At 52.5% G+C, this 22,566-nt stretch overlaps 2 protein-coding genes across 5 annotated transcripts in view; both read left to right on the top strand.

Annotated features, from left to right (window-relative positions):
- SIRT2 (sirtuin 2) overlaps positions 1–22,560 on the top strand; it is a 25,797-nt gene extending 3,237 nt beyond the window's left edge. For all 4 annotated transcript variants that reach the window (XM_050769233.1, XM_050769234.1, XM_050769236.1 and 1 more), the window contains 14 exons: positions 2,714–2,762; positions 3,056–3,169; positions 6,444–6,485; positions 6,626–6,732; positions 6,842–6,898; positions 7,433–7,501; positions 17,408–17,537; positions 19,677–19,736; positions 20,012–20,067; positions 20,265–20,341; positions 20,425–20,476; positions 21,434–21,504; positions 21,620–21,686; positions 21,809–22,560. In XM_050769233.1, coding sequence (XP_050625190.1) covers positions 2,714–2,762; positions 3,056–3,169; positions 6,444–6,485; positions 6,626–6,732; positions 6,842–6,898; positions 7,433–7,501; positions 17,408–17,537; positions 19,677–19,736; positions 20,012–20,067; positions 20,265–20,341; positions 20,425–20,476; positions 21,434–21,504; positions 21,620–21,686; positions 21,809–21,964 — 1,107 coding nt within the window. In that variant the 3' untranslated portion in view covers positions 21,965–22,560. The remainder of the gene's footprint in view (positions 1–2,713; positions 2,763–3,055; positions 3,170–6,443; positions 6,486–6,625; positions 6,733–6,841; positions 6,899–7,432; positions 7,502–17,407; positions 17,538–19,676; positions 19,737–20,011; positions 20,068–20,264; positions 20,342–20,424; positions 20,477–21,433; positions 21,505–21,619; positions 21,687–21,808) is intronic.
- Positions 6,363–22,566, top strand: part of ECH1 (enoyl-CoA hydratase 1) — a 72,690-nt gene continuing 56,486 nt past the window's right edge. The window contains exon 1 of the mRNA XM_050769260.1: positions 6,363–6,372. The gene's annotated coding sequence lies outside the window, so the exon portion shown is untranslated. The remainder of the gene's footprint in view (positions 6,373–22,566) is intronic.

Raw genomic sequence — 22,566 nt, 5'->3', positions numbered from 1 at the left:
GGGTTAAATGAACTATGGTTCATCCATACAATCCAATACTATGTAGCTGCTCTGAAAAATGAGGTGAGGCTGGGCACGGTGGCTCACACCTGTAATCCCAGCACTTTGGGAGGCAGGAGGATCACTTGAGCCCAGGAGTTCGAGACCAGCCTGGGCGACATAGCAAAATGCCGTCTCTTTTTTAAAAATTATCTTTAAAATTAGGTAGGTCTGTAGCATATCGTTCTGCAGAAAACTCCAGATGTTGTACTATGACCTATTTCTGTAGAAATAATTAGTTTTATGCAGAGGAAACTGGAGTAATTACCATTAAGCTTAGCTAACAGTGGTTATCTTTATAAGGGTGGGCTTGGGTAATTACAAGGCATGTGCCCCAAGTCATATGTTGTTGAAGTACGCGCGAGTGTGGTCAAGGTTTTTGCAGAGGTTGTCCAATCTCTCTCTCTCTCTCTCTCTCTCATTTTCACTCTCTTTTTTCTCTCTCTCTTTTTTTGAGACGGAGTCTCACTCTGTCACCCAGGCTGGAGTGCAGTGGAGCCATCTCGGCTTACTTCAACCTCCGCCTCCCGGGTTCAAGCAATTGTCCTGCCTCAGCCTCCTGAGTAACTGGGACTACAGGCGCCTGCCACCACGCCTGGCTAATTTTTTGTATTTTAGTAGAGATGTGGTTTCATCGTGTTGGCCAGGATGGTCTCGATCTCCTGACCTCGTGATCCACCCGCCTCAGCCTCCCAAAGTGCTGGGATTACAGGCCTGAGCCACCACGCTCGGCCTCTCTCTCTCTTTTTAGATAGAGACAAAGTCTCACTGTGTTGCCCAGGCTGGTCTTGAACTCCTGGCCTCAAGCAATCTTCCTGCCTCAGCCTCCCAAAGTGTTGGGATTACAGGCATGAGCCACCACGCCCATCTGGAGTTGCACAGTCTTAAAAAGCAATTTTTTAAATTGTCATATGTTTGGAAAGGAGGGTCTTATTCAAAAAGGCTTGGATGCAGAGCAGTGAGTGGCCGGGGAAGGGGTTGTCTGAGGTGGTGGCTTGGTCAGAACTGCATTTTGGTGAAATCTCTTGCAGGGCCCAGCCGTGGTCCAGCCTGAAGCAGGCATTCATTCCGAGGTGGAGGAGCTCCTGGAGCTCCTGCCAGGAGCCAGACCCTGTTCTCAGTGCTGGGCACCCAGGCAAAGTCCCTGCCCTTGTGGACATCCTGGCAATTCCATAGATGTCCGGGAAAACTGGAGGAGCCAGAGAGAAGGGCCTTTCAAGTGGAGCGGGGCGAGCTGACCCAGACAGCCTCACATGCAGGGCAGCAGGGTGGATGGGAGGTGGAGATTGAGGCTGAGAGGCTGGGGGAGGAGGCTGGGGCAGGACCCCCGGAGGAGAGGACAGGCTGGACCAGGTGGAGCCCCGGGGAGGGAAAAGGAGTTGGCGGACAGCCCCTTAGGAGACTAAGCGTACGTGCTCTGGACCTGAAGCACTGCAGCCGGAGGGTGAGGAGGGAGGCGGGGGCACGAAACATCTGGCTGACTGGGGGACAGGACGATCACGTTGAGATGAGGCCTGGGAGGAAGATGGGTTTGGGGGAGATGCCAGGATCCATTTGGGACATGGTAGGAGTGAGAGGCTGGGGGGCACCTAGGGCAAGGTGTCCAAGAAGCCAGGGAACCCCAGATCTGGGGGCAGAGAGATGGTGTCATGAGTGACGAGGCAGAGGCCATTGGCATGGATGAGGCAGGTAGCCCCAGGAAGCTGGAAAAAGAAAGCAGAGAGGCCCTGGACAGAGTCCCAGAGACCTGCCAGTCCAGAGCTGGGCTGAGGGCAGGCTTTGAGGAAGGACTCAAAGGTTGCTGGAGAGGTTGGCAGAGAGTGTCTGGGGCCTCGAGCAGGAGGGGGCACATAGGTCCTTGCAGTGAGCACTGAGGCTTTGCATTGGAATCATTCCCAGAGTGACTTGGGACATTATTCAGAGGTCCCAGAGCTGCTGGGAAGGGACAGCAGGCCCATGCTCCAGGGGACCCAGGGACAAAGGGAAGACCCCAGGCTGTGATAATATTAACAGCAACAGCCAGCGCTTACCGAGCACCTTCCCCGCTCCTGGTGCCGCACCCAGCACCCACACTCCCTTTCCAAGGTGAGGGACACCCAGACTTAGAAAATCAGAGTCACAGCCAGGCACAGTGGCACACGCCTGTAATCTCAGCACTTTAGGAGGCCGAGGCAGGAGACTTGCTTGAGCCCAGGAGTTCAAGGCCACCCTGGGCAACACAGGGAGACCTTGTCTCTACAAAAACACAAACAAAACAAGATTAGCCTGGCGTAGTGCATGCGCCTGTGGTCCCAGCTACTTGGGAGGCTGAGGTAGGAGGATCCCTTGAACTTGGGAGGTTGAGGCTGCAGTGAGCTGTGACTGCGCCAGTGCACCCCAGCCTGGGTGACAGAGCGAGACACTGTCTCAAAAAAAAAAAAAGAAAGAAAGAAAGAAAAGAAAAGCGAAGCCACTCCCATGAGGTTGTGCTCCTGGGGACTGGCATGGCCAGGACTCCAACCCAGGCAGCCTGTCCCAGAGCCCTCGAGCTAGCCCCAGTGCAGTCTCTCCACCACCCCACACTTCCTCAGGCCACCTTCCTGCCACAGCCTTTTCCCCAAACCTGGTATCACCCCCTCCCCTCCCTCCCTAATCCCACCTCTCGGGCCTGGCCACCCCACCCCACCCCTTCCAGGACTCAGATTCAGACTCTGAGGGAGGAGCCGCTGGTGGAGAAGCAGACAGTGAGTATCTTCCTCGAAGGACGGGGAGCAGGGTTCTGGGGGGCGGGGGGATTTCAGGGCAGGGGTGTGGGTGATACCTCCTCAACTCCATCAGGAGTGACATTCAAAGTATGTAACAGTGGGTCGGGTACCAGTGCCAGAGCAGGCTCCTGGAGGCTCCTGGCTGGGCCAGGCCTCGTGCCTTTAGATGTGGGGAGGCCGGGGACCCCAGGGCTGGGGCCAGGGTGCTGGAGACATCCATGCCCCCTGGCTGAATGCCCGGTCCTGCCGCTGTGTCTCTTCTCTCTGGCCAGTGGACTTCCTGCGGAACTTATTCTCCCAGACGCTCAGCCTGGGCAGCCAGAAGGAGCGTCTGCTGGACGAACTGACCTTGGAAGGGGTGGCCCGGTACATGCAGAGCGAACGCTGTGAGTCCCCTGTCAGGATTGGGCCACTGTGCCCAGCTCCTGGCCTCAAGTGACCTCCCATCCCCAGCCACTTGAACCATGTATTGAAACCTTTTCTTTACAAGTAGCAAGAAACACAACTGGAACCGGCTTAAGCCAAAGAGGAGTGTGTTGGCTCTAATCCAGCTTGAAGCACGGCTGGGCCTAGGTGCTTCCACTTTGTTAAAAATTGTAACTCTCTCTGATGCTGCTTTTCTTGTGTCGGGGTAAAGGTAACTCCTGGCAGTTCCAAATGCAGGTTCCACCAACCTAGGAGCTGCCACCGAGAGAGCACCTTTTCCCAGTAGTTCAAACCAAACAGCAGAGATTCGCTCCCACTGAGCCAGGTTGAGTCACGTGCCTGCCCCCAAGTCTCCGATTGGCCAGACCTGGGTCGCTTCTCCATTGCTGAGTGAATTAGTGTACGCTGACTGACCAGGCCTGTTTCATAAAATGGGGATAATGATTATGGTATCTAACTCATAAGGTTATTGGGGGACTAAATAAATTAATATAGGACCAGGTGCAGTGGCTCATGTATGTAATCTCAGCACTTTGGGAGGCCATCGCGGGAGAATCACTCAACACCAGGCATTCAAGACCAGCTTGGGCAACATAGTGAGACCCCCCCCATCTCTACAAGAAAAAAAATAGCCAGATGTGGGGGCGTTGCCTGTAGTCTTAGCTACTCAGGAGGCTGAGAAGGGAGGATTGTTTGAGCCCAGGAGTTGGAGGCTGCAGTGAGCTATGATGGCACCACTGCACTGCAGCCTGGGCAACACAGTGAGACCCTGACTCTAAAAAATAAATAAATAAAATTTTAAAAATAAATTAATAAAAATGCAAATGCTTAGAGCAGAGTCTGGAACATAGCGAGAGCTGTGGCAGCGTGTGCCGTGGTTATTACTACAGGAGGCTTGTTTCAGATATGGTGGATAGGTGTCTACTTACTGAGTCACCATGAAATTTATATTTCTTTTTTTTTTTTTTTTTTTTTTTTTTTGAGATGGAGTCTTGCTTTGTTGCCCAGGCTGGAGTGCAGTGGAGTGGCACAATCTCAGCTCACTGCAACCTCCGCCTCCTGGGTTCCAGCAATTCTCCTGCCTCAACCTCCCAAGTAGCTGGGATTACAGAAGCACACCACCACGCCTGGCTAATTTTTTTATTTCAGTAGAGACGGGGTTTCACCATGTTGCCCAGGCTGGTCTCGAACTCCTGAGCTCAGGCAATCCACCCTCCTCAGCCTCCCAAAGTGCTAGGATTACACGCGTGAACCACCCCGCCTGGCCTGAAATTTATATTTCTTGCCACGAGTTGAGGTCACCGAAGTCTGAGAAACCAGGCCCTCAGCAGTCCTCAACTAGAACAATCGACCCTTTGTGGTTCCTGAGCAGCCTTTTGTTGAGGACGTCTTCTCCAGTGTCCCTGTCCTCCAGCTGCCACCATCTCTCTCCTCGGGCAGCCAGTCCTGCTGCCCTGAGCCTCCCTCTCCTGCGGCAGGCGAGCAGCTGTCTGCAGCCATCTTTTAGCATGGGCAGGCCCCAAAGACAACACAGGCAGTGGCTACAAAGCATTTGTTCCTTGTGTCCTCCTGCTCCTGGATTCTGGGGTAATTGGCTCATGAGGGTGCCCATGAGGAGATAGTAATGAACAATAACAATTAATTGAGGCTGGGCGTGGTGGTTCAGGCCTATAATCCCAGCATTTGGGGAGGTAGAAAGCAGGAAGATCGCTTGAGGCCAGGAGGTCAAGACCAGCTGGGGCAACAAGCAAGACCCCTTCTCTGCAAAAATATAAAGGTGAGGCTCCAACCCTCACCTAACCGCTCTAAAGCTTTATTTATTTATGTATTTATTTTTTTGAGACAGAGTCTCACTCTGTTGCCCAGGCTGGAATGCAGTGGCGCTATCTTGACCCACTGCAACCTTCGCCTCCCAGGTTCAAGCAATTCTCCTGCCTTAGTCTCCCAAGTAGCTGGGACTACAGGCGCCTGCCACCACGCCCAGCTAATTTTTGTACTTTTAGTAGAGGCAGGGTTTCAGCATATTGGCCAGGCTGGTCTTGAACTTCTGACCTCAGGTGATCTGACCCCCTTCGGCCTCCCAAAGTGCTGGGATTACAGGTGTGAGCCACCAGGCCCAGCCCTAAAAATTTCTTTTTAACTACTTAATTGAGCCTTCACTATTTGCCAGGCACTGGGCTCAGCACTTTACAAGTGTCCTATTATTTGATCTTCACATTATACCCGTAAGACCATTATGGAAGTGATCTGGACACAGGAGGAAACGGAGGCACAAAAAGGTAGTGACTCAGTGCAGGGTCAAACAGCTGCCAAGTGGCAGAGGCAGGATTTGACCCCAGGTCCCCTGAATCCAGACCATATATAGCCACCACTGGATTCAACCAGGCCTGGCCCGATGGCATCTCAGAGTTAAAGCTCAGGGCTGAAGCTGTGGCAGGCTTTGTGCTCTGTTCACCTTTGCTGTCCTCCCTTGGACAGGGTATCCCAGAGGCATCTGACCCACAGCATGTCACACTTGTGCCTGTCTATCAGCTGATGGGCAGATGCCAGAGTACTATGGCCTGGTGGCTAATCACCAGCCACCAGCTATTTCTGTTTAGCCCTGGGCTCTTATCCTCAAGTGGCCTTTTCTCAAGTCTAAGTTGGTATAATTTCCAACAGTGGATTCTTTTTTTTTCCCCCTTTTTTTGAGATGGAGTCTTGCTCTGTCACCCAGGCTGGAGTGCAATAGCATGATCTTGGCTCACTGCAACCTCCACCTCCTGGGTTCAAGTGATTCTCCTGCCTCAGCCTCCCAAGTAGCTGGGATTACAGGCACGTGCCACCACTCCCAGCTAATTTTGTATTTTCAGTAGAGACGGGTTTTCGCCATGTTGGCCAGGCTGCTCTCAAACTCCTGACCTCAGGTGACCCGCCTACCTCAGCCTCCCAAAGTTCTGGGATTACAGGCATGAGCCACCGCACCCAGCCAAACACTGGATTCTTTATCCTCTGGCTGGCTCTTCCGCAGTCCATTGTGTGACTTCTTCCCCTATCTGAGCCCCAGTTTGCTCGTTTATAGAATGGGGATGTTAACACCATCCCTCTCTAGATGATTGGAAGGCCCATCATGCATCTGAGATGCTTGCCCCAGGGCCTGGCATGGAGTAAACGGTGTCAGGGGCCGTGATGGGTGGTGCTATTATAGGGACTGAGCAAACAGTGTCATATGGTGCATAAGTTCCTCTCCTCCAGGTCGCAGAGTCATCTGTTTGGTGGGTGCTGGAATCTCCACATGTAAGTAACCCTACTCCCCAGCAACCACCCCCAGGAATTGGGGAGTCCCTCCCAAGGGCTGGGGAGGAGCCCTGTCTGAGGCCTGTCCTGGGAGAGTTAGTAGGGTATAGACCAACTGCTCCCTGACCCCCCTCTCCCAGCTGCGGGCATTCCCGACTTTCGCTCTCCATCCACTGGCCTCTATGACAACCTAGAGAAGTACCATCTTCCCTACCCAGAGGCCATCTTCGAGATCAGCTATTTCAAGGTTTGTGTTCCCCCAGGAAGGGGCGTCTGTGAGGGGTGGGATGGGGGTCACCTGGCTCCAACCCTCGTCCTACCTGGGGCATCTGGCCCTCTGGCTGTCTCTCCTACAGAAACATCCGGAACCCTTCTTCGCCCTCGCCAAGGAGCTCTATCCTGGGCAGTTCAAGGTGAGATCTTTTTTTTGCAGGGGGCAAAACAGGAAAGGTTGGGGGAGGGCACGCATGGGAAGCGCCCCCAGGGCCCTGCAGACAAATATTATGTAGCCATTAAGTACATGGGTGCTGGGCCCAGACTGCCTGCATTCGTGTCCTGGTTCCTCATGTCTTCATCTTACGACCTTGAGCCTCCGATTTGCCTCCTGTGAAGCGAAGCTGATGGTACTGTCTGAAGAGGGCTGCTGCGAGGCTTAGCTGCACCCATGATGCGGTGGAGAGCCCGGGACCCTGCAGCCAGGCTGCCTGGGTGCGAATCGCAGCTTTGCAGCTTACCCACCATGTGACTTTGGCGACACAGTCCCCTTCCCTGTCCTTCAGTTTCCTCATCTGTGATCTGGGGATAGTGGTGGTCTCTCCCCAACACGGCTGCTTTGCTTATTCCCTGGGGGTAAGACAGTCGCAGTGCCTAGAACAGTTCCTGGCGCATGGTAGTGGCCTGTGGCTGTTCCCTGCAATGATCAGCAGTGCTGTCGTTCTTCCCTGCAGCCGACCATCTGTCACTACTTTATGCGCCTGCTGAAGGACAAGGGGCTGCTCCTGCGCTGCTACACGCAGGTAGGCGGATGCGAGCATCCTGGGAAGAGGATGGGCGGGTGGAACAGGCATGGTGTCCTCAGCGGAGGAGCAGAGCTGCGTGCCCAAGAGCTCAGGCAGGGACTCCAGCAATGCAGGGCCAGGGCTTGGCCTACTGCGTCCTTGCTGCATGACCTGCAGTGAGTCAGGTCTTCTCTGCCTCAGTTTCCCCTTCTGTCAAACAGGGTTTGCCCTCTCAGGTCTGCAGTGAAGTGGCAGTGACCTCCTCTCAGGGCCATCCCGTGTGTGATGTGAAAGGAGCCCATGGCTGAAGGGACTCTGTGTGCACTATAGGCACCCCAGATTTCACACTGGTTACGAGGGTGTTTCCAAAGTGACTTCATCTAAGAAAATCCATACACTATGACAGGCGTCCAACAAGTAGATGTCTGCCTTAAGGAAGGGGCACCTTTTTATACTTTTTTTGTGCTTTGCCCAATTATAAACATGGCTCGGACATGTCAGGTGCTTAGCCGAGGGCCTCTCCCTGGGGCATTCAAGCAAGGATGGCTCACATTGTTGGAGAGTCTCACAAACCCTAACAGTAAAAAAATCTTGATGGGCTGGGCACAGTGGCTCACACCTGTAATCCCAGCACTTTGGGAGGCCAAAGCGAGAGATCACTTGAGCCTAGGAGTTCGGGACCAGCCTGGGCAACATAGGGAGACCCTGTCTCTACAAGAAATACAAAAATTAGCTGGGCAGGGTAGTGTGTGTCTGTAGTGCCATCTACTCAGGAGGCTAAGGTGGAGGGACTGCTTGAGTTCAGGAAGTCAAGACTACAGTGAGCCGTGATGGTGCCACTGTACTGTAGCCTGGGAGACCTGGTTTGAAAGAAACAAAAAACAAATCAAAACAACAACAAAATGTTGCTGCCTCTACCTGTTTTATGAATATGTATAGAAATTACGCGATGCACTACAACAGTATTCATTCAAGCTCTAGATCACACCTCAGAACCCTGAATTACAAAACAGGTGGCTGGACACAGTGGCTCACACCTGTAATCCCAGCACTTTGGGACGCTGAGGTGGGCAGATCACGAGGTCAGGAGTTCGAGACCAGCCTGTCCAACATCATGAAATCTCGTCTCTATTAAAAATACAAAAATTAGCCGGGCGTGGTGGCGCCTGTAACCCCAGCTACTCGGGAGGCTGAAGCAGGAGAATCGCTTGAACCCGGGAGGCGGAGGTTGTAGTGAGTCGAGATTGTGCCACTGCATTCCAGCCTGGGTGACAGAGCGAGACTCCATCTCAAAAAAAAACCAGAGGGGTAACATGGAACATAAATAAGTGTTCTAGTGTTTCTCCCTGCACCTGGCAGTTCGGCACCTGCAGCCCCGAAAGCTACCACCAGAGGGAGGAACAACTCGCTTTAGATTCAGAGTTCTCAGGTGGGCCAGGTGTTCCCGCCTGGGGCTGCTGGGAGGCAGAGGGCAGGGGAGGCCTCCTTCTTCCAAGAGGAGGAGTCCTGTGATCCCAGCACTCCGGGAGGCCAAGGTGGGAGATCGCTTGAGCCCATGAGTTCAGGACCAGCCTGGGCAACATAGGGAGACTCCGGGCTCAGAATAAACCTTCTTCCCAGAGAGTCACCATTATTCCAGGACGTGGCTCAGATATGATAACAGCTCACTCGAAGCCAAGTGCTTTCTGTGGTTGATGTCATGACACCCACCCCAAGACCCTGCTGGCCCTTGTTTGTCAGCTTGTGTCAAAGTAAATGTTCACTGAGTTGATTCCCTGTTGCAGGGAGGGAGATGATGGACGAGATGGAGACGCCACATACCGAGTATATAAGATGGCCATGGGACCCTGGAACACAGTTAGGCTGGAAGGGGAGTCAGAAACAGTGTATGTGTTTGGGAAAGGGGGTGCTGATGTAAACCCCATCTCTACTAAAAATACAAAAATTAGCCAGGCGTGGTGGCATGTGCCTGTACTCCTAGTTACTCGGGAGGCTGAGGCATGAGAGCTGCTTGAACCTGGGAGGTGGAGGTTGCAGTGAGCCAAGATTGCACCACTGCACTCCAGCCTGGGTGACAGAGAGGCTCCGTCTCAAAAAAAGAAACACAAATGACATATTGCATACAAACTATTATATAAAGGCCAGGCACGGTGGCTCACGTCTGTAATCCCAGCACTTTGGGAGGTCGAAGTCAACGTCAGGAGTTCAAGATCAGCCCGGACAACATGACGAAACCCGTCTCTACTAAAAATACAAAAATTAGCTGGGTGTGGTGGCGCGCCTGTAATCACAGCTACTCGGGAGGCTGAGGCACAACGTTCACTTGAACCTGGGAGGCAGAGGCTGCAGTGAGCCGAGGTCGCACCACTGCACTCCAGTACTCCATCTGGGGTGGCAGAGCAAGGCTCCATCTCAAACAAAACAAAACAAAACAAAAACCAATATATTATATAAAGGTGGAAAAAAATGTTCCACTCTCATATTTCATGAAACCTTTTTTTTTTTTGAGACAGAGCTTCGCTCTTGTTGACCAGGTTGGAGTGCAATGGCGCGATCTTGGCTCACTGCAACCTCTGCCTCCTGGGTTCGAGCAATTCTCCTGCCTCAGCCTCCCAAGTAGCTGGGATTACAGGCGCCTGCCACCATGCCCAGCTAATTTTTTATATTTTTAGTAGAGACGGACTTTCACCATGTTGGCCAGGATGGTCTCGATCTCTTGACCTCGTGATCCGCCCACTTTGGCCTCCACTTTTGAAGCTATGTAGGATGCTATTTTTCTCTCAAGACACAAGTATCCATTCAGACATTTAAACAGGTGTCTTGGTCAGGGGAGGCCTTTCTGAGAAGGTGACATTTAAGCAAAGACCTGTAGGAAGAGAGGGAGAGCACCTCGGGGGAAGAGTGTGTTCCGGGAAAGGGATGGTCAGTGCACAGGTGCTGAAGGGAGCCTGTATTCCGCTAGTTACGAGCTTGTTTTCCACTAGTTTTGAGCCTGTATTTGGCTAGTTCAGAGAATCCCAAGAAGCAGGATGTGAGTGAACGATGAGGAGACTGCAGGGGAGAGTGGAGGAGCCAAGGTCAGGGAGGTGACAAAGATGGATCCTACAGGGCGTTTGCAGGCCACAGGGAGGGACTTGGCCTTTACGCTGAGTGAGATGGGGCCACGGGTGGGTTCTGAGCACGGGAGGGATGTGACCTGACTCAGGCATTCCCAGGCTCCTCTGGCCGTGTTGGGGACAGACTATGGGGGCAGTGAGGAGGGAGCTACAGAGACCAGACAAGAGGCAGCCACGACGGTCCAAGCAGGAGAGGGTGGAGGCTGGACCAGGGCAGGGGTCATCACCGTGGGGAGAAGTGGTCAGGTTATGAATCTGTTTTGAAGATGGAGCAATAGGACTTCTGGATAGAGGGGCCGTGGCCGTGAGAGAAAGAGCCCAGGACCACCTGAGAGCTCGCAGCCTGGTGCCGGCTGCTTTGTTCTGAGATGGGGGGAATGGGGCAGGGAATGGTGCTGGGGGTGCATGAGGAATTGTCTTGTGGAGGCTGAGAGGCCTGGTTGACCAAGGAGAGAGCTGGACTCAGGAGTCTGGACAGAGGATGAAACTGGGGCACAAAAAGGTTGTGCGTTCATGCAGGGTCACCATCCACTCGGTGAGCAGAAAGATCCCAGCTCTGTTCCTGTGTGAGTTTGTTGCTAATTTGTGAGATGATGATTAAACTCACCAGACAGGATGAGAAACTTAGGCCTGGGAAGAAGTACTCTGGCAGGATGTTCACCGTGGTCACTGTCCAAGTCTGTCAGAAGAAAAACCCATGCCCTTAACAGTGATGGTGCTTCAACAGTGAGCCATTGTCACACCAAAACCAACATAGCTATGTTCTGGGGTCAACGTGAAGTACCCAGGCATCTCTCTGCTACTTGTGATATTTAATGTATGGATTTAACTACACATACATATTGAAAATGGCATATTGCTGGCTGGGCAAGGTGGCTCATGTCTGTAATCCCAGCACTTTGGGAAGCCAAGGCACACAGATCTTTTGAGCTCAAGAGTTTGAGACCATCCTGGGCAACATGGTGATATCCTGTCTCTACCAAAAATATAAGTTAGTTGGACATGGTGAAAAACGCCTGTAGTTCCAGCTACTTGGGAGGCTGAGGTAGGATGATTGCTGAAGTCTGGGAGTTCGAGGCTGCAGTGAACTGTGGTCACACCACTGCATTTCAGCCTGTGTGACACAGAGTGATCCTGTTTAAAAAAAAATGGGCCGGGTGTGGTGGCACACATGTGTAATCCCAGCACTTTGGGACGCCAAGGCAGGTGGATCGCGTGAGGTCAGGAGTTCGAGACCAACTTGGCCAACATGGCAAAACCCCATCTCTACTAAAAATACAAAAACTAGCTGGGCGTGGTGGCACGTGCCTGCAATCCCAGCTACTCAGGAGGCTGAGGCAGGAGAATCGCTTGAACCCAGGAGGCGGAGGTTGCAGTGAGCCGAGATCGCACCACTGCCCTCTAGCCTGGGCAACAGAGTGAGACCCTGTCTCAAAAGAAAAAAAAAAGGAATATTGTATGCAATATAAAGGTGGAAAAAAATGTTGCACTCTCATGTCTCATGAAAGCACTTTATTCAAACTTGTCACCCTGTTCTTCAACCTTAGCCACTTTTTGTTACTGACCCAGTTTTGGGGAACACACTGTCTTTGCTCCTTTTTGAATTGTGAGGATGCAGCACTTTTGAAGCTATGTATGATGCTATTTTCTCTTAAGATACAAGTATCCATTCAAACATTTGGATAGTTGTCTTGTCACTCAAGTTGCTGTAGTGTCCACAGCAAAAAGGCTTATAGTTCTTTTAAATTATATACATGATATTTAGGCCAGGCGCAGTGGCTCACGCCTGTGGTCCCAGCACTTTGGGAGGCCAAGGTGGGCGGATCACTTGAGGTCAGGAATTCGAGACCTACCTGGCCAACATGGTGAAACCCCGTCTCTACAAGAAAATACAAATATTAGCTGGGCATGGTGGTGCGCACCTGTGGTCCCAGCTACGTGGGAGGCTGAGACATGAGAATCGCTTGAACCCAGGATGCAGAGGTTGCTGTGAACCGAGTTTGTGCCATTGCACTCCAGCCTGGGTGACAGAGTGAGACCCTGTCTCAAAAAATAAATAAATAAATAAATTATATTCATGATATTTATACTATACAAGAGGTTCTGTATTTGGCTTTTTTTTTTTTTTTTAAACTTAACCTTATCTGGAAGACTTTCCATCTCACATCCATATCGCAGCTTCGTGCTTTTTTTTTGTTTGTTTTTGGGTTTGTTTTTTTTTAGATAGAGCCTCGCAATGGTGCAATCTCCGCTCACTGCAACCTCTGCCTCCTAGATTCAGGCGATTCTCCTGCCTCAGTCTCTCAAGTAGTTACAGGTGCCCACCACCACACCTGGCTAATTTTAGTACAGGGTTTCACCATGTTGGCCAGGCTGGTCTCGAACTCCTGACCTCAGGTGATCCATGCACCTCAGCCTCCTAAAGTACTGGGATTACAGGCGTAAGCCACTGCGCCTGGCCCTCTTCATACTTTTTAAAAGCTTAGTCTGATTCTATTGTAGGGACTTCGCTTTCGTTTTCAGGTTTAAATATAAATGTCACAGCTGGATAGGGTACCCCAGCCCGCCTCACCACCACTTTACTCTTCTCAGCTTAAAGATAGTTCAGTGAGGCCGGGTGCAGTGGCTCACGGCTATAATCCCAGCACTCTGGAAGGCTGAGGTGGGCGAATCACAAAGTCAGGAGTTCAAGACCAGCCTGACCAACATGGTGAAACCCTGTCTCTACTAAAAATACAAAAATTAGCCGGGTGTGGTGGTGCACGCCTGTAATCCCAGCTACTGAGGAGGCTGAGGCAGGAGAATCACTGGAATCGGGGAGGCGGAGGTTGCAGTGAGCCGAGATGGCACCACTGCACTCCAGCCTGGGTGTCAGACCGAGACTCCGTCTCAAAAAAAAAAAAAAAAAAAAAAAAAAAAGATAATTCAGTCAGAAGAAAAAAAAAGAGAAAAGAAAGCATTGTTTGAGAGGAACATACTTATTTTTATAACTATACAGAGAATGTACTCAGGAAGTTGTGAATGGCAGCTCGTGGGTTGGGTGTCCTGTAGAAGGCTGGACCCACCAGGGCATCAGCCAGCCCAGGGCCATGAGCCAAGCTGTGTGCCTTGATATGGGGCAGCCACATTCACCCAGAGGAAGTGCCACCTTCCATCTGCACCCATGCACCATTAGGCCTGGGGCCACCCTGCCAGTGATGGTTTTTCTGTTGGCGGCACAATGCTTCAAGACAAAAAATAAGCTAAGGTTTAAAAATCAAGCCTGGACTGGGTGCAGTGGCTCACGCCTGTAATCCCAGCACTTTGGGAGGCCAAGGCGGGCAGATCACCTGAGGTCAGGAGTTCAAGACCAGCCTGGCCAGCATGGTGAAACCCCATCTCTACGAAAAATACAAAAATAGCTGGGCATGGTGGCGGGCACCTATAATCTCAGCTACTTGGGAGGCTAAGGCAGGAGAATCACTTGAGCCTGTTAGGTGGAGGTTGCAGTGAGCCAAGATCGCACCACTGCATGCCAGCCTAGGTGACAGAAGGAGACCCTGTCTCAAAAAATAATAATAATAATTAAAAATAAAAGTAAATAAAAATCAAGCCTGGGCAACACAGCGAGATCCCATCTCTACAAAAAATATTTAAAAATCAGCCAGGCATGGGCCAGGCATGGTGGCTCACACCTGTAATCCCAGCACTGTGGGAGGCTGAGGCAGGCCGATCACGTGAGGTCAGGAGTTCGAAACCAACCTGGCCAACATGGTGAAACTCCATGTCTACTAAAAATACAAAAAAATTAGCCAGGCATGGTGGTGGACACCTGTAACCCCAGCTACTTGGGAGGCTGAGGCAGGAGAATGACTTGAGAATCAACCTCTGGGAGGCAGAGGTTGCAGTGAGCCAAGATTGTGCCACTGCACTCCAGCCTGGGCAACAGAGTGAGACTCCATCTCAAAAAAAAAAAAATAGGCATGGTGGTGCACACCTGTAGTCCCAGCTACTTGGGAGCCTGAGGGAGGATTGCTTGAGCCCAGGATTTCGAGGCTACAGTGAGCTATGATCAAGCTACTGCACTCCAGCCTGGACAGTAGAGCAAGATCCTGTCAAAAGAAAAAAGAAAAAAAAAACTGTGTTGTCAAAGAATAACACAGAATGCAGAGGTACTTCGGTGGTTCTCTTCCATGCTGTTATTTGCTTACTGTTCAGCTATTTGCAAATTCCTTACTCACATGTGAGGGAGTCAGTGGGTAGATTGAATCAAGTACCAAAGGCAAAACCAAGATTTGGAATAGAGGGCAAGGGAGGAAAGTTACAGGGCGTGTAGGAACAGTGACAAAGACTCTTGTCTGTAGGTTTTGGAGATAAGATGGTTGTTGGTAGGGAGCCCAGAAGGCAGAGCATTCATTCTGCCCTTGAAGGGAAACAAACCCTTCCCGTTGTTCTTCCTGGAGTCTCTGGGAAACGCCGTCAGTTTGAGCCATCTGTGCGTAACCTCTGCCGGTGTCCTCTGTCAGCACCAGGGCAAACAAAAGCTGCTCCAAAGGGGCTGGCTGTTTTTAAGAAAAATGAGGGCGCACAAACGTCTGTGCAGAAAAGAACATTCCCACCTGTTTAATATGGAAAGTATCACTGTCTTAAAAGAAAACAGTGGCCGGGCACGGTGGCTCACGCCTGTAATCCTAGAACTTTGGGAGGCTGAGGCGGGCGGATCATGAGGTCAGGAGATCGAGACCATCCTGGCCAACATGGTGAAACCCCGTCTCTACTAAAAATACAAAAATTAGCTGGGCATAGTGGCGCGCGCCTGTGTTCCCAGCTACTCAGGAGGCTGAGGCAGGAGAATCACTTGAACCCGGGAGGCGGAGGTTGCAGTGAGCCGAAATCACGCCACTGCACTGCAGCCTGGGCAACAGAGCAACACTCTGTCTCAAAAAAAAAAAAAAAAAAAAAAAAATAGCCAGGCATGGTGGCGGGTGCCTGTAATCTCAGCTACTTGAGAGGCCGAGACAGGGAGAATTGCTTGAACCCAGGAGGCAGAGGTTGCAGTGAGCTGAGATCGCGCCATTGTACTCCAGCCTGGGCAACAATAGTGAAACTCCATCCGAAAAAATAAAAAAGAAAAAGAAAAGAAAACGGTGGCTGGGCACAGTGTCTCGTGCCTATAATCCCGACGCTTGGGAGGCTGAGGTGGGAGGATCACTTGAGCCCAGCAGTTCAAGACCGGCCCAGGCAACATAGACCACCCCACCCCCGATCTCTACAAAAAAAATTAAAAAGATAAAAAATTAGCCGGGCATGGTGGCATTTGCCTGTAGTCCCAACTACTCAGTGGGTTGAGGTGGGAGGATAGCTTGAGCCCAGGAGGTTACAGAAGGCTACAGTGAGCCATGATCAGACCACTACACTCCAGCCCGAGTGACAGAGCAAGACCCTGCCTCCAAAAAAAGAAAAGAATACAGGTGAATATGCCATCTATGAAACAGGCCATAGTAAGAAAGGACCCTGGCTACTAAAGAAGAAGACAGTGATTAAAGTCAAGGAAGGGCCAGGCATGGTGACTCACATTGTAATCCCAGCACTTTAGGAAGCTGAGGCAGGAGGCTCGCTTGAGCCCAGGAGCCCTAGACCAGGCTGGGCAACATAGTGAGACCCCATCTCTACAGAAAATTTTAAAAATCAGTCAGATGTGGAGGCTGCAGCGGGAGGATCGCTTGAGCCCAGGAGTTGGAGGCTGCAGGGAGCTATGATTGAATCACTGCACTACAGCCTGGGCAACACAGTGAGACCTTGTCTCAAATAATGTTTTTTATAAAAACATGGCCGGCGCGGTAGCTAATGCCTATAATCCCAGCACTTTGGGAGGCCGAGGCAGGCAGATCACAAGGTCAGGAGTTCGAGACCAGCCTAGCCAACATGGTGAAACCCCCCATCTCTACTAAAACAAAAATTAGCCAATCATGTTGGCACATGCCTGTAATCCCAGCTACTTGGGAGGCTGAGACAGGAAAATCTCTTGAACCTGGGAGTCGGAGGTTGCAGTGACCCGAGATTGTGCCACTGTACTCCAGCCTGGGTGACAGAGCGAGACTCCATCTCCAAAAAAAAAAAACAAGTGAGCCCTCCTGATTCATTTATGTTAATGCTTGCCCGTAGCTGCCACATGCAGCTGTGCAGGGTGCGCACTGCACAAGGATGCCACATCTGAGGGGGGGGCTCCATTTACAACACAGACATTGTAAATTTATGTTAATTTCAATAATTAATGACAGATGGCAATAAAGCATCTGGCTCTAATAAAACAACTTTTTTTTTTCTGAAAAATTGAAGCAAATGGCCTGAATTTGCAGAATAAAAGCTACACGGGCTGGGAGTGGCTGTGGGCATGGCCTCATAGATATTTAGGTTTGGGCCTTTTTTTTTTTTTTTTTTTTTGCTTTTGTGTGTGTGTGTGTGTGTGTGTGTGTGTGTGTGTGTGTGTGAGAGACGGGGTCTTGCTATGTTGCTCAGGCAGGTCTTGAACTCCTGGCCTCAAGTAATCCTCCCACCTCAGCCTCCCAAAGTGCTGGGATTACAGCCGTGAGCCACCACGCCCAGCCTGGCCCCTGCCTTTAAGCAGCCTTGACTGTCACCCTTTGAGTGGCACCATTGGGATGAACAGACGTCTTCAGATACACCCTGCCACTTGTTTCTCCTCCCTCCCTTCTCCACCTGTCCCCACCACCTCACTGCTTCTCATGGCCTCAACTCCCTACTGTACCTTCTGGCCTACAAGGGGTGGCTCACTCCTCACCCCTCTCCCCTTCATCTCTCCCTCTAGAACATAGATACCCTGGAGCGAATAGCGGGGCTGGAACAAGAGGACTTGGTGGAGGCCCACGGCACCTTCTACACGTCGCACTGCGTCAGTGCCAGCTGCCGGCACGAATACCCGCTAAGCTGGATGAAAGGTGAGGCTGGAGGCCATCCCAAGGGCAGGCCTCCCCTCAGCACCAGGAGCAGTGTCTCCATGCAGTGGGCACCCATTCTGTCCCGCTCAAGTCTTTGTTTTTTGTTTGTTTATTTGTTTGTTTGTTTTTGAGACAGAGTCTCACTCTGTCCCCCACGCAGGGAGTTCAGTGGGGTGATCATGGCTCACTGCAGCCCCAACTGCCTGACTGATCTCCTGTCTTTAGCTGTTTTTAATAGAGGATAGTAGGCCAGGAGCGGTGGCTCACGCCTGTAATCCCAGCACTTTGGGAAGCCAAGGCGGGCGGATCACCTGAGGTCAGGAGTTCAAGACCAGCCTGGCTAACATGGTAAAACCCTGTTTCTACTAAAAATACAAAATAAAAACAAACAAAAAAATTAGCCGGGCATGGTGGTGTGCACCTGTAATCCCAGCTACTCAGGAGGCTGAGGCAGGAGAATCCCTTGAACCTGGGAGGTGGAGGTTGCAGTGAGCTGAGATTGCGCCATTGCACTCCAGCTTGGGTAACAAGAGCAAAACTCTGTCTCAAACAAACAAACAGACAAAAGAAAAAAACAAGAAGTCACTTATTCCACTCATGGAAAGCCATTTCTGACATTCTTTATGCTGATTTAACAAAGCCTCTGGTGTCCCTGTGAGATAAGGACAGCTGCAGCATTTGCAGAAGGGCCTCTGGAGTGTGGCCGTTCTGATAAAATGCCAGCTGAGCGCCCCTAGGCTGAGGATTCCTGAATAGCCCAACTGCAAGCAGCTGGGGGCAGTGTACAATTCACATTACCCCCATTATGTGTCGTTGACAGCAGCGTCACAGACAGCACCCACGGTATCATGCTGTCCATGCAGAAATATTTTTTTTAAAATTACCAACTACTGACATTGAAACAATGCTCTATAAATGGGTACTGAATGAATGAATGAACAGTTGAACAAATGACTTAGAATTCAGTGGGTTGCAAGTGACAGAAATGCTTTCTTTTTTTGTTTTGTTTTGTTGTTTGTTTTTGTTTTGTTTTTTTGAGACGGAGTCTTGCTCTGTCGCCCAGGCTGGAGCACAGGGGTGCAACCTTGGCTCACTGCAATCTCCGCCTCCCGGGTTCAAGCAATTCTCTTTGCCTCAGCCTCCCGAATAGCTGGGATTACAGGCACGTGCCACAACCCCTGCATAATTTTTGTATTTTTAGTAGAGACAGGGTTTCACCACGTTGACCAGGCTGGTCTCAAACTCCTGACCTCAGATGATCCACCTGCCTCAGCCTCCCAAAGTGCTGGGATTACAGGTGTGAACCACCACGCCCGGCCAGAAATGCTTTCAAGCTTCCTAAATCAATAAGCAATAAGGCCAGGCACAGTGGCTCATGCCTGTAATCCCAACACTTTGGGAGGTCGAGGTGGGTGGATCACTTGAGCCCAGGAGTTTGAGAACAGCCTGGGCAACATAGGGAGATCCCATCTCTACAAAAAATAGAATGTAGCCAGGTGTGATGGTGCATGCCTGTGAGCCCAGCTACTCGGGAGGCTAAGGCAGAAGGATCACGTGGCCTGGGAGGTCGGTGGTGCAGTAAGCCATGATTGCACCACCACACTCCAGCCTAGGCAACAGAACGAGACCCTGTCTCAAAAAAACAAACCAATAAGGCCGGGCGCAGTGGCTCACACCTGTAATAGCAGCACTTTGAGAGGCCAAGGTGGGCAGATTTGCTTGAGCCCAGGAGTTTGAGACCAGCCTGGGCAACATGGCGAAACCCTGTCTCTACAACAACTACAAAATTTAGCCGGGCGTGCTGGCATGCACCTGTAATCCCAGCTACTCAGGAGGCTGAGGCAGGAGGCTCACTTGAAGCTGGGAGGTCGAGTCTACAGTAAGCCATGATCGTGCCACTGCACTCCAGCCTGGGCAACAGAGTGAGACCTTGTCTCAAAAAAAAAACAAAACAAAACAAAAAAAGAGAGGTCTTTTCTGAGCAGAGTGGACACCCCAGGAGACACCCGTCACACTCCGAGTGACAGTGACACAGGTGTGTTCATGTTAACAGTGGAACAGGGATGGGGGTGCTGCACCTCCAGACTCCAGCCCAGATCCTCTTACCACCTTCTCTCTCTTCCCCTTCCCCACACCCAGAGAAGATCTTCTCTGAGGTGACGCCCAAGTGTGAGGACTGTCAGAGCCTGGTGAAGCCTGGTGAGCCTCGGGCCAGGGACCTGCCCGGGTGGATTTGGGTGGGGGTCCCCTCCTCCCCCAGCCCCTTCCCAAAGGCCACACCCCCACACATCTGGCCACCTCTGTCTCTCTGAACGGTGCCCCAGATCCATCCTGGGGAGAATTGGGTTTGTGCCCTTGGCCGGTCCCCACTGCTCCCAACTCCCACCGCAGCCTCCAGGTCTGCCCTTGCTCCCACCTGTCCTCTCTGCCTCCCCATGTCACTGTCTCTGTCCGTCCATCTGTCTCCGCCTCAGATATCGTCTTTTTTGGTGAGAGCCTCCCAGCGCGTTTCTTCTCCTGTATGCAGTCAGTAAGTGGCCCCCTGCCCTCCCCGCATCCCCAACCACCGCCTCCACCTGTGCTAGGCCCCATGGGGCAGCCTGGGGCCTGCCTTAGGAAACCTCCCCAGCTGTGTGGGGCGGAAGGGAGATTTGCTGCTGGGGGGCGGGGGAGGGAGCGGTGGCGAAGCCTGGGCAGAGGCTCCCAAGCTCACGCCCCTCCCCACAGGACTTCCTGAAGGTGGACCTCCTCCTCGTCATGGGCACCTCCTTACAGGTGCAGCCCTTTGCCTCCCTTATCAGCAAGTAGGTTGGGGGCTGTGGCTGGGAGGGTGGCTGGGCACCCAGGGCCAGAACAGACCCTGACCCCTCAGCTCCCCCTCCCCCAGGGCACCCCTCTCCACCCCTCGCCTACTCATCAACAAGGAGAAAGCTGGCCAGGTAAGAGCCCTTCCTCACGCCTCCCTCCTCACAGGCTCCCCCTTCCCTCCCACCAGCTTCCTCAGAGGGAACCCCCACTGTGGAACCCCAGCACTTTGGATTCCTGGGCTCAGACCCTGGAGCTCTGGAATCCAGAGGGGTGGGGTTCCAGGCCTCTGAGACATTCACCGCCCTTTTGAGCAAGTGATAGAATTCCAATTCAAACCAGCTGAAGCCAGATAGGAAGGCCAGGCTTCCAGGGACTGAGGAGGTGGGAGGAGGTGCGGGGGGTCAGGGGAGGCAGTGCAGGGGGTGGTGGGTGGGTCCACACTCCGGGTCTCTCCGATCTCTTTTTCCCAGGCAGCCTCACTCTAGGGTAGGTGCTCCCTCCTGGGTGTTCCCCTCAGGGGAAATAGGCAGGGTCACCAGGCAAGCAGCACACACTGTAGGCAGACACTGTCCCAAGACTTAGCCTGCGTGAACCCACTGATGCCACAACCCCGTTGCGGTTTTGTGATCACCCTAATCTACAGATAAGGAAACTAAGACACAGAGAGGACAAGTCACTTGACCAAAATCACAGAGCTGGCCGGGTGCGATCGCTCACGCCTGTAATCCCAGCACTTTGGGAGGCCAAGGAGGGTGGATCACCTGAGGTCAGGAGTTTGAGACCAGCCTGGCCAACATGGTGAAACCCCGTCTCTACAAAAATTAGCCAGGCATGGTGGCTGGCACCTGTAATCCAAGCTACTTAGGAGGCTGAGGCAGGAGAATCACTTGAACCCAGGAGTTGGAGGTTGCAGTGAGCCGAGATCGAGTCATTGCACTCCAGCCCGGCCAACAAGAGCGAAACTTTGTCTCAAAGAAAAAAAAAAAAAAATCCCCAAAGTCACAGCGCTAGGATACAAACCCAGGCCACCTGGCTCCAGGGTCTGTGCTCCTAGCTCTCCCTTCCCTGCCCCACCCCCTTCCTGGCAGTCGGACCCTTTCCTGGGGATGATCCTGGGCCTCGGAGGAGGCATGGACTTTGACTCCAAGAAGGCCTACAGGTGAGGCTCCGCCTGGGGCTGGGGGCAGCCTAGAAGGGACAGGGTGAGGTGGGAGGGAGGGCACGAAGGCAGGGGCGAGCCCGCCTGGGAACTCTGATCTCCTGCCGCACCGCAGGGACGTGGCCTGGCTGGGTGACTGCGACCAGGGCTGCCTGGCCCTTGCTGAGCTCCTCGGATGGAAGGTAAGGAGCCGGGCGACCCCAGCCTGTCCTGAGCCCTGTCCCTGGACCCTCTCCCCACCCCACGGATCCTCAGACCCCATGATGCACAGTGACCTTTGACTTCTGTGACCTTTCTCCTGCAGAAGGAGCTGGAGGACCTTGTCCGGAGGGAGCACGCCAGCATAGATGCCCAGTCGGGGGCGGAGGCCCCTAACCCCAGCACTTCAGCTTCCCCCAGGAAGTCCCCGCCACCTGCCAAGGACGAGGCCAGGACAACAGAGAGGGAGAAACCACAGTGACAGCTGCATCTCCCAGACGCGACGCCAAGCTCCTCAGGGACAGCTGAGCCCCAGCCAGGCCTGGCCCCGTCTTAACCGGCAGTTCTTATCTGGGGAGCTTAGAACATCCCCAATATCTTACCACTCCCTCCCCAAAACTGGGGTTCCAGCAACCCTGCCCCCCCAACCCCAGCAAATCTCTAACACCTCCTAGAGACCAAGGCTTGAACAGGCATCTCTACCAGCCCCACTATCTCTAACCGCACCAGGGCTAAGGGGTAACCTCCCTCATCTCTAACTGCCCCCCCCCCCCGGGGCCAGGGCTACCCCAGAACTTCTAACTCTTCCAGGACAGGGAGCTTCGGGCCCCCACTCTGTCTCCTGCCCCCAGGGGCCTGTGGCTAAGTAAACCAAACCTAACCTACCCCAGTGTGGGTGTGGGCCTCTGAATATAACCCACACCCAGCATAGGGGGAGTCTGAGCCGGAAGGGCTCCCGAGGCTCTGCCTTCAGCTCCCAAAGTGGCTGGCGGGCCCCCTTCACATAGGACCCACTTCCCACACTGAGCAGAAGACATTGCTTATTGGAGACAAATTAAAAACAAAAACAACTAACAATCCGGT

The sequence above is a fragment of the Macaca thibetana genome, chromosome 19 (genome assembly GCF_024542745.1).
Source record: "Macaca thibetana thibetana isolate TM-01 chromosome 19, ASM2454274v1, whole genome shotgun sequence".
Lineage (NCBI taxonomy): Eukaryota > Metazoa > Chordata > Mammalia > Primates > Cercopithecidae > Macaca > Macaca thibetana.
The sequence above is the reverse complement of the archived record's forward strand: the minus strand, read 5'-3'. Positions and strand labels throughout refer to the sequence as shown.